General features: G+C 50.2%; 1 protein-coding gene across 1 annotated transcript in view; it reads left to right on the forward strand.

The window, feature by feature from the left end:
• Positions 1-301: 301 nt before the first annotated feature.
• CAPN14 (calpain 14) overlaps positions 302-11,175 on the forward strand; it is a 24,751-nt gene continuing 13,877 nt past the window's right edge. Inside the window, exons 1-10 of the mRNA XM_049652720.1 lie at positions 302-526; positions 1,765-1,834; positions 2,656-2,774; positions 2,911-3,047; positions 3,519-3,693; positions 4,301-4,366; positions 6,987-7,072; positions 8,340-8,414; positions 9,476-9,639; positions 10,772-11,049. Of these exons, the coding sequence (XP_049508677.1) occupies positions 302-526; positions 1,765-1,834; positions 2,656-2,774; positions 2,911-3,047; positions 3,519-3,693; positions 4,301-4,366; positions 6,987-7,072; positions 8,340-8,414; positions 9,476-9,639; positions 10,772-11,049 (1,395 nt within the window). The remainder of the gene's footprint in view (positions 527-1,764; positions 1,835-2,655; positions 2,775-2,910; positions 3,048-3,518; positions 3,694-4,300; positions 4,367-6,986; positions 7,073-8,339; positions 8,415-9,475; positions 9,640-10,771; positions 11,050-11,175) is intronic.

The following is an 11,175-nucleotide window of genomic DNA, read 5'->3' on the forward strand; positions in this document are numbered from 1 at the left end:
TCCCAGTGACATTGGCATAGTCACAGGCCCAGGACCCAGCCTAAGGCTGGCGACACCCCTCTTTTCCCTCAGGCCTTGGTAGTGGAGCCTGGACCCCCAACTCGAGCCCCAGCACTGGAGCAAGCGCTCAAGGACCCTCACTCTCTAGGACGAGAACTGGCCCAGGTGCCCCAGCCCATCTCACTTTCTCTCCATCCTTCTCTTCTCTGGATGCAGCAAGTAAACTGAACATCAGCTCTCCATTACAGGAGCAACAGAGACCATCCCAGAAGACCCAGGGGGTCCGTATCCACACTCTGCCATGTCTCTGTGTCTGTCTTTCCGAGGCAGATGGAAGATGGGGCAGAAGAACTCACTGGGGGGCTCCTCGCAGCTCCCCAAGCAGGACTACAAGGCCCTGAGGGAAAGGTGCCTGATGGAAGGCCGCCTCTTTGAAGATGACAGCTTCCCGGCCAGCCTGTGCTCTGTGGGCAGCGGGCCCCTATTGCGGAAGCTGCCGCCCGGCCTGCAGTGGAGGAGGCCTCCGGTAAGGGGGGAGTTGTGGGCAAGCATCCCCTCAACACACACACACACACACACACACACCAGGTCAACCCAGACCAAAGAATGGTGGAGTGTTCCAGATGCAGCATCTTACTCACTGTCATTGATTTCCATGTGAGGGGAATGGGGGACTGCCCACATTCCTATTTTCCAGATGGAGAAAACCAGGGGTGATGCTGAGAGGGGTCTGAGGTGTGCCTCTCTCTCAGCTCCTCCCCAGAAATACACTGGGCAGCTGTGGCCAAAGTACTGTCTGACCTCATCTAAGATGGTAGGATGCCCTGAGTCTCTGCTGAGGCCATCTGCAAAAAGACACACTTTCACATATCTTCACTCCCAACCCCAAAGTCAGGCCCATGGAACACGTAAATTAAGAAGCTATTAATCACTTTACAACAATGTTCTTCACTTTATAAACTGCTCTGATGGTTCCTTTAAAAGGCGACTTAATGTGTTCAAAGGCAGTCTGGCCCCCGCCAAACTTGATTTACACAAACGATTTCCCAATCACATCTATAACAAAGTAAAGTCAGTGTGTGCTACAAATTCTCTACTCTTCTGTGCCCGTCCAGACTTCTCATCAAAGTCTGCAGCCCCAGACCAAGTCCCTTCTGTGCATAAGATTCCCAAGTGGGCTTCCCAATCTAGAGAGCAGCCAAGATTCTACTTTTCCCAGAAAGTTTGGAAACTGCTGACATAGAGTCTGTCATACACCTGACCTCAGGAGAGCTGTGCCAGTGCGGAACCCCAGGGGTTTGGTGCTTCCCATGAAGCACAGACCACCCCTCCCCACCTCCCATCACCACCTTGCCCCATGTCTCAGCATAGAAAGGCAAAGAAACCATTATTTTGGGGGGTGGGGTGGGAAGGCATAGGACGACAGTGAGGAGAATGTGAAGATCTCTAGGAAAACATGAGAACACCTTCCAAAAGACATACTTCCATTTTAAACAGAAGCTCTAAGAAAAGGCATTGTGGGTACCAGTCCTGTATCTCAGTGCCCACACAGAGTTCTCCAGGACTCCAGCTTACGTGGGCTGCAAGAAGGAGTGAGAAGTACGGTGGGCTGAATCCATATGCCAGACTGTCTGGGCCAGCCCTGCTTTCACATGTATCCTATATCTATGTCCCCACAAGTCCAGTCCTGGGGTATGGGAAACTACAGTCGCTGCAGCTCCAGGAACTTCTTGGTCAGAAGGATAATTCCATCTGTCACTGCAGGAGCTGCACAGCAATCCCCAGTTCTATTCTGCTGACACCAAAAGGCTGGACCTGTGCCAGGGAGTGGTAGGTAAGTCTGCACAGTCCCTGGAGACATAGGCCTGGCACCTGCGAGCCTGGCCCAGCCCAGAGTAAGGGTGGGGAAGAGGAGAAGTGAGAGATCCCAATGGGGGAAAATGGCCACCCTGAACTCCACCTTGAAGTGCTGTGGCCTTGCTGGGAAAATGATAACAGCTGGTCCTCTGAGGATGTATGGGAACGCCCAAACTTGCCTAACAATAACCCTCATTACCAGTTGACAGGTGTAAGTTTTGTCTTGGGAGAATGTGCTCTCTCTACTCTAATCCCTTTAATGAGTCCTTTTCAGCACACCAGTCACTAGATACCCCAGATAGAGTCCAAGTAAGCCCATTCTCATCCCAACTTTCCTTTTAGGGGAATAGAAAAAAAAACCTTGGCCACTGGGGAAGGGAAATGTAGTGATACCCATTTCGCAGACAGAGAAATGGAGTCCAGAGAGAGCTGAGGCTTTCTCAGGGGAACATAAATCACTTACAGAGGTAGGACTTTAGAAAAGTTTGGCTGTGTTTGGGTCCAAGTTCCTGAGGATGTGGCATTCAGGAAGCCAAAAGCTGGTCCAGGAATCTGACTTGATTCTTGGTGTCAAGTTGAGATTCCAGCCAATGCCCCTCTCCACCTCCTCCTCACTAACTGTCTTCCTCTAAGTAGATCTTTCCATTCTGTGAAACTAGGCTACAAGTCCAGAGAGGATAGCAATTGGGACTAGGCATTTCTTACATGTGATAAGTCCTCAATAGATTCATGCAGACACTTGTAGAATGTGCTTGAATGTGTGGTACATCCATGCAGACACTGTACTCTCTGGCCTAGGTGACTGCTGGTTCTTGGCTGCTTTGCAAGCTCTGACTTTGCATCAGGACATCCTGAGCCGTGTCGTTCCCCTGAATCAGAATTTCACTGAGAACTATGCCGGCATTTTCCAGTTCTGGGTAAGTATCCTCCTGGTGCCCCAGCCCAGAGGAAGCCATAGGAAAGAAGGTTCTTGGAAGAGTCATGTCTTTGCCTCCTGAGCTGACTGCCTTCCATGGCAATCTTTACTCACCAGTGGACACTTTCTCCTTCCAGTTCTGGCACTTTGGGAAGTGGGTTCCTGTGGTAATAGATGACCGACTTCCTGTGAATACAGCTGGCCAGCTGGTCTTTGTCTCTTCCACTTACAAAAACGTGTTCTGGGGAGCTCTTCTGGAAAAGGCCTATGCTAAGTAAGACAACCACCAGAAATTTTTTTCCTTCCCTTCCCTTCCCTTCCCTTCCCTTCCCTTCCCTTCCCTTCCCTTCCCTTCCCCTCCCCTCCCCTCCCTTCCCCACTCTCTGTCTTTCTGTTTCTAACTCATCAATGCTGGGAGAGTGCAAGAGGAAGGAGGTACAAGAGCCACTGAGGCATGGCTCCTTGAATATAGAAGTGATGTATCCAGAATCTCTTATGTAGACTTTTCCCCATCTGAACAAGCAGTCAGGAATTTTCTCTTTTCCCTAATGGATGGAGTTACTTAACAAGGACAGGAAGTCAGAGTGTAGATTTTCCTTTGCCCCGGGGATGGAAGGAAGGAGTAATAGGTGCATGCCCAGAGAAGAACCAAACAGGGGGTTCACTAGACTCACTTGGATCATCCTAGGCTACAATACAAATGCCCCTTCCCCTCTCCTCCCATGTTTACTCCTTCCCCGGGCAGGCTGTCTGGCTCCTATGAAGACTTGCAGCGTGGACAGGTGTCTGAAGCACTTGTGGACTTCACTGGAGGGGTGACAATGACCATCAAGCCGGCAGAGGCCCCTGGCAACCTCTGGGACATCCTCACCTGGGCCACCTACAGCAGAACCCTCATTGGCTGCCAGACACACTCAGGGGTGCGAGTGGGTTGTGTGCTGGCAGAATGTCCTCTCCTGTTCCCATCCCCTTCATCCACCAACTTCTGTCCTCACCTCAGTGTGGGCCCTGACACTCCCACCCAGCTCCTACACCTAGAGTCCTGATGTTCAAACCAGAGCGGCCATGCAGAACCCTCGGGGTGGGCAAGGCCACAGTAGAATGCAGATGGCATGCAGACAAGGGTGCTGACAGTGACTAAGTATCACCCAGGGGCAAGACGCTTTACTAGCACAACTGGTCTTTACTGCCTGATTTAATAACAACCAAGAACTTCTAACTAGAGTAGGGAGCTCTGGGTTCAGCCCTGCCTCCAGGAGCAACTGCCATGCCACCCCACATGATGGTTTAGCAGCTCTGAATCTGAGTTTGTCCTGTGTACAATGGGATGGGGCTCGCCGCAGAATGGCACCCTGATTTAGAGGCTCTAATGAGACTGTGAGTGCCGAAGAGCTTTGACCACTCTGAGGACACAGCGTGGGTCTCTCCCAGCCCTCCCCTTAAGCCCTTGCTTTGACCACACAGGTCCCTATGACCCCCACATAAACCGTTAGCAGTGGGCTGACAGGAGTTCTCTTGTCTCCACAGAAAGAGAGGGTGCTGGAGAATGGGCTGGTGGGAGGCCATGCCTATACCCTCACAGGAATCAGAAAGGTGGGTGGAACCAGCCCCTTTCTTTCTCTTCAGGCCCCTCTCCTTCTCTCCCAAGGTTTCTCACCAAGGCTCTGGTGAGTGTTATTATTTGTGCCCAGTCTAGAGAGGCAAATTGTCTGATGGGTTTTCCAGGCCTGCTAAAGCAGGTGGTGGGTGCCCTGCACCTGTGCACCTGTGTTCTGGAGTGATGGGGTGGGTCTGGCCTTTGCCACCTGTGGGGCACCATCCCGGTCCCTCTTGCCCTGTGGCAGCCCAGCCGATCAGCCATCCAGCCCTGCTGGACTCCACCCCTTCCTTGAGACCCCTTCACTCTGGGCTGCCACTGATGACCTTCATATCTGGGGCTTCCCACCCAAATTCTTTCTTCTTTCTCAGAAGTTCCTTTTCGTCAGCCTCTCAGGTTCTTCTCATTGCTATTCATCTTTCTTCCCCCATTGAGGGAAAGATGAATCAGACAGGGTCCCTGCCTACACAGAGCTTATAGTCAGGTATGGAGACACATCATATGCAAGAATGGTAAGAAAGCAAAGTCGAAAGTTGGGGGGGCCGATAGAATAGACAAAAGGATTTCAAGGTTCAGAGGGAGGAGAGAAGACATTCTCCTGATTGGGTTGGGGGAAGTCAGAAAAGACTTCGTAGAGGAGGTGACATTGAGCTGGCCCCTGAAGGGTGGCTGGTGAGGGCACTCCTGGTGGAGGAGGCCACACGGAAAAGCATGCAGGTAAGGAATCCACCGGTTCAGTCTTAAACACCCTCTGATGTCCCCTGGAGGGCCTGATGTCCCCAAGTCCCTGATTCCCTTTAACTGTTTTAAATTTCTTGAACTCCACTGCAACCTGACTTCTTCCTCCTCCCAGATCTGCACCAGTCATGTGTGTGTGTGTGTGTGTGTGTGTGCATGCCAAGAGCTTTTCACTTATTTTCATAGTCCTTTAACAAAACTTAGATTTTTATGTCACTGTGCTGTTGCAGAAGTATGAGAAGTGCTTCATGCAGTGCCTCAGAAAATCTCCAGAAAGCTGTTGAGTAGAAAAAGTGAGGGACAGGAGAATTTATATCGTATGCTACTTTTTCTTTAAGAAAGAAAGGGGAGTAGGGGCACCTGGGTGGCTCAGTGGGTTAAGTGTCTGACTTCAGCTCAGGTCATGATCATGTGGTTCATGAGTTTGAGCCTCTCCTCGGGCTTTGGATTCTGGGTCTCTGTCTTTCTCTGCCCCTCCCCCACTCATGCTCTGTCTCTCTCTCAAAAATAAACATTAAATTTTTTTTAAAAAGGCAATAATAATACATATTCATATTTGAATACAGAAGCATTCAAAGTGTTTGGAAGGAAGCATGGCTGGAAATGGAGAGGTCTAAGTAGGCAAGAGACTACGTAATACAGCGCTTTTCATATAATTTTTGTTTTGAACCATGTATTTTTACCTGTTAAAATCCATTTAACCAGGGGCGCCTGGGTGGCTCAGTCAGTTAAGCGTCTGACTTAGGCTCAGGTCATGATCTCACGGTCCGTGGGTTCGAGCCCCGTGTCGGGCTCTGTGCTGACAGCTCAGAGCTTGAAGCCTGTGTCAGATTCTGTGTCTCCCTCTCTCTCTGCCCCTCCCCCACTTGCACTCTGTCTCTCTCTGTCTCAAAAATAAATAATAAACATTAAAAAAAATCCATTTAAACAAATGAGATGTAGTCGACTTGACATTTCATTGATGTTCCATTTCTTTAGTTGATAATTACACCCTGCTTATGCAAACTGTTAACAGTAGGGAAGGGCATGGTGAGGTCAATAAAGAAACTGTATTATTTTTGCAGCTTTTCAGTATAGCAGTTACATGTTTATGCCTATGTTTTGTTTCACGTTTATTTAACATATTTAACAAAATTTAGCACTTACTCTGCTCTAACTAGTGTCCTAACTGCTTTACAAATGTTAACTCAATCCTTACAACAACCCTGGGTGTGGGTATATTAGCCAAGTGGGGCTGCCATAAGGAATCACCACAAATTGTGTGGCTTCAGACAACAGAAATGTATTTTTTCCCAGTTCTGAAGCCGGCAGTCTGAAAATCAAGGGGTCATGAGAGCCTCTGAAGGCTCTGGGGGACAGATTTTTTCTCACCTCTTCCAGCTGATGGTGGCTCCCGGCTTCCTTAGCTTGGAATGCAGAACCCAATCTTTTCCCCCATCTTCACTTGGCCTTCTCCTCTGTGTCTTTCCCCCTCTCCTTCCCTTCCCTTGTCACTAGATTTAGGATCCACCCTCATTCAGGGTGATTTTATCTCGAGATCCTTAATTTAATTACATCTGCAAAGAGCCTTTTTCTAAATAGGATCACCCTGACAGATTTCGGGTAGACCGGACTTTTGGATGCCACCATTCAACCCATTGCAGCGAGATGTGACAATTAGCTTTACTTTACAGATGAGGGAACACAGAGGTTAAGGAACTTGCCGTAGGTCTCAGCAGCTAAGAAGCAGCAGAGCCTTCTTCTCTTCTCTTAACCCTCAGTGCCTTTAATCTTCCCTTTCAAGGTCTCATCTGGCAGGCACAAGTCCCACCTAGATATCTGCAACATTTGCATCTGGCACTCAGCCCAGCCACCTAAATTGCGACTCCTTTTGCACAGGTGACCTGCAGACACGGACCAGAATATCTAGTCAAGCTGCGGAACCCCTGGGGCAAAGTGGAATGGAAAGGGGACTGGAGTGACAGGTGAGCGCCTGACACCGGCTGCCAGGGGCCAGGAGGGGGCGGGGCAAGCCGGCAAAGGAGCTGGCTGCCTGCACACAAATTCACAAGTGTTCTCTTGGGCTCCAGCCTGACAGGGGAGCTTTCAGATTGTGAAGGTCAAGCTCTCACATTCATGAGATGCTTAATGATATATAGATTGTGTTCTCATTCATTATAATAATTGAGCTAATGTTTGTTGAGAGCTTGCCAGCCCTGTGCTAAGCGGTTGTGAATATTTTTTTTTCCCTGCCCATGTTTATTTTTTTATTTATTTGGAAGTAAAAATTGCACTTACTTCACATGTGCGGAAGTCTCCCCTATTTGCATATTTCCACCAAGTACTTTGAATTTTCATTACCTCTAGTCCTCTGACCAATGCTCTTGTAAGGTAGGGCATTTTATCCCCATCTTACAGATGAAGATGTTGATGCTTTAGCGAAGGAATTCCTCGAGGTCTCTCAGCATGACTCGAGCAAGGTGTTTGGAGTCTAACCCAGTGTTCTTTTCCTGGTTCAATGTGCTCTTGAGCCTGCTGAGTCAAAGGTAGACTATCTGGATTGGCCTCAACCTTCTGGTGACTGGTCATGACCTCTGGGCTTTCCGCTATTATCGCTATTATCGGAATGTGATTCCCTGTGTCACCCTCCAGGTATTTAGTTTTGGGTGGAGTCTAGGTGACACTGGTCTAGGTGACATTGTTCCCCTTTTCTCGGGGTCAGAACCCTATGCTGCCTGCTGTCTAACATCTGAGAACAGGTGTTTTTTTTGTTTGTTTTGTTTGTTTCAATGTTTTATCCCATTTTTAGTTGTTTATGGTGGGGAATTGACACAGGGAAGCCTTAACTCCTTCACGGTCAGCAATGGAAGTTCAGAACCACGGGCTTTGAAAATACAGAGTACCAATGTAGGCTCAAATACTCTCAGACATTTCATAACTATGTGACTTCTGGAAAGTGAATTAATCTCTTTTAACCTCTGTTTCCGAATCTGTAGAACGGCAATAAAAATTGTGGTCAGCCTTATATGAGAGAAAGTATGTCGAGAGCCTGGCCCAGAGCTTGGGGCACAGTGAGGGATGAGTTAAGGTTACATGTTACTTTTATAAAGCAGGACGTGAAGTGTGGTTGTCTGCAAAGCAGCATGAAGATGAGGTAAATAATGACATGGCAGAGGATTTACTAAAGCATCTCTGCCACGTCCTCTGCAACCCTTTCATCCCCCCTCGGAAACATCCCTTTTCTATTTTCAGCTCAGGTATGTGGGAGCTACTGAGCCCCAAGGAGAAGATTCTGCTCCTGAGGAAAAGCAATGATGGAGAATTCTGGTATCTGACTCGGGGACTCGGGACAAACACCCTAGCTTACATTTGGGTACCCAGCCTATTTATCGGGTGCCATGTGTATGCCAGGCACCTCTTGTGTAGAGATCAAGAAGACCCACTAGGGGCCCGCAGTCTAGCGGGCAAACAGCCCCTGCAAACGGTCACAGTCTCTACAGTGAGACCTGTGACCTCTGGTGTGGGGCTCAGTGGACCCTCAAAGCAGAGCAGAGGGCTGGCTGGCCACCTCCTTCTCTCTGACTTGCGCTCTGTCTCAATGCACTCAATCCTGAGGTTTTGCCTTTCCTGGCCTGAAAGGAAGATGAGCTTATAAACTCTGAGCCATCTCACTTGCACCCCCCAGAGTGCCATGACATGACTTCCACCTGCCCCAAAGCCACTCACCCCTTTTTTATGAAAAGCCACCAAGACACCCTGAGCTAATATGGTTTCTGGGTGTCTGACATGAGCCCCATTTGTTCCCTTTGCCCTTCGCTTTTTGCCCTTACTCTTCCACCCTTGTTCCCACGGGCCCCCTTCTCCCATTCTGCACACGTTCTAGACCACTGCGACCCCTCTCTCTTTGGAAGTCATCACTGAACTCCAAAGCCCTAAAAATACTATTATTTCCACTTTACAGATAAGTAAACTGAGCATCAGCCAGTTCGGCTAGCACGCTTTGAGCCACAAAGTTGGCAAGTAGGGGCTAAGAATTTTATCAATTTATAATTGAGAACTGACTTGTGCAAATATTATCAAACATTTGTATCTTAATTGGCTAGTTATGAGCGCCTCAGTTCAGCTTTATCACCGCAAGCAGCGAAACAAGAACATTGCCACCAGGCACCCATTGTGGGAGGCTGCTTGCAGCCACGGGTAGGGGGCAGGGGGGTGGTCCATCACCCCCGATGCACCCTCACGCTGATCTAGCCAGCTCTGCTCTCCTGTGTCCAAGGCCAGCTCAGCAGGGTGTGGTGTGGGGCTGGGGCTGGTGGGGCAGCTTGGTTCCAGCCCCCACTCTGGTCCTGATGAGGAGATGTCATGCAGTTCCCTCTTCCTCTCCACAGGATGACACTGAAGGACTTTAAAACACATTTCATGCTTCTGGTCATCTGTAAACTGACCCCGGGCCTGCTGAGTCAGGATGTGGGCCAGAAGTGGACATACACCATGCGGGAGGGAAGATGGGAAAAGGGGATCACGGCCGGTGGCCCGATGAAGTCACCCCGAGGTAAGCACGTGCACAGGAGCCGGCCCTTGGGGCTAATGTGGCAGCTTGGCCAGCAGGGGTGGGGATGCGGACAGAGCTGCTGGGGATGGTGGTGAGGCCCTCACCCTGCTTGGGCCATCTGACTGAGGCGTGGAGGGACTTCACTGACCGAGCTGTGTGCTCTGGCCCTGGGCTGTGTCCTCCTCGGCACACATGCCACAGTAAAAGGGTGGCTTAAATCTTTGATTTTAGGACAAGGTCATTTCCATGCTGAAATAACCACCCTTCCTTCCTTTCTTTCTTTCTTTCTTTCTTTCTTTCTTTCTTATCTTTGTTTTTAAGAGAGACAGAGAGAGAGCGAGAGCGAGGGAGGAATAGAGAGAGAGGGAGATACAGAATCTGAAGCAGGCTCCAGGTTATCAACACAGAGCCTGACGCAGAGCTCGAACTCACGAACTGTGAGATCATGACCCGAGCCGAAGTCGGACACTTAACCGACTGAGCCACCCAGGCGCCCCGAAATAACCACCCTTTAAAGGCAGGAGTGAAATGGTAACTTTATCATCTATATCAGCCCCTCCTTGCCTACGGTTTTGGTAGTGACATAACATCAAGGATTCCTAGCTCACCGGTTACAGGGGGCAAATGTGTCTGAACTCTCCAAGTGGAGAGGTTTGGTGACTGTGTCCTTTTCTCCACAATGGAGGTGCTGAGCCATCTCTTTGGAAGGAAAGACCCATGGGGTACGGTCTCAGCCGGCCAGGCGCCCTTTGCTCCGGCTCCCCCCTCCTGCCAGAGAGGTCCGCCCCAAGGCTCAAGCTGCCCTTCAGCTAAGGCTTGGTCCGTGTTAAAATGCAAACCTCCCTGAGGTCATGGACATGTTCTCCTCCATTCATGAATGCAGTCACTTCATCGGGCAGTGAGTGAGCTGGGTGAAGGGGCTACAGCAGCAAGAATACTCCGGTCTGCATGTCTATGGCAGAACACGGGGTGAGGAGGTGGAGTGGGAGGGTGGATAGAGGGGAGGCTGAGAACCCGACTCTGTCCACATGGACCTCTGGGTGGCAAGCCCAGGGGAGGCGTCCTGGGTCTGTGGGAGCCAGATGCTAGGGGCGTGGGGAGGCCTGACCCACCTCTCTGTGTTCTACTGCAGACACATTCTGGAAGAACCCGCAGTTCCTGCTGTCTGTCTGGAGCCTTCAGGAGGGCAGGAGGTTCCCGATGTCCTGCAGTGTGCTGGTGTCCCTGCTGCAGAAGCCCAGGCACAGGCACCGCAACTGGAAGCCTCACCTGGCCATTGGCTTCTACCTCTTTAGGGTAGGTGGGCCTTGGGGGCATGTGGCCTCGCAGGGCGTCTCCCACCACTTGTCATCCTTTCTTCCATTTCCCGACTTCCTCCCCATCTGCCTCTGTCTACAAACAGACCTGGGTGCAGGCCTTGGCTCCATCCCTTAGGAATATGTCATCTGGAACAAGTCACCTCCTTGCCCCTGAGCGTCAGCTTCCTCTGTAAAGTGGGGACGATGATATTTATGCAAAGGGTAGAGTAAAAGAACA

Source organism: Panthera uncia (genome assembly GCF_023721935.1).
Source record: "Panthera uncia isolate 11264 chromosome A3 unlocalized genomic scaffold, Puncia_PCG_1.0 HiC_scaffold_12, whole genome shotgun sequence".
In the NCBI taxonomy this organism is placed as follows: domain Eukaryota; kingdom Metazoa; phylum Chordata; class Mammalia; order Carnivora; family Felidae; genus Panthera; species Panthera uncia.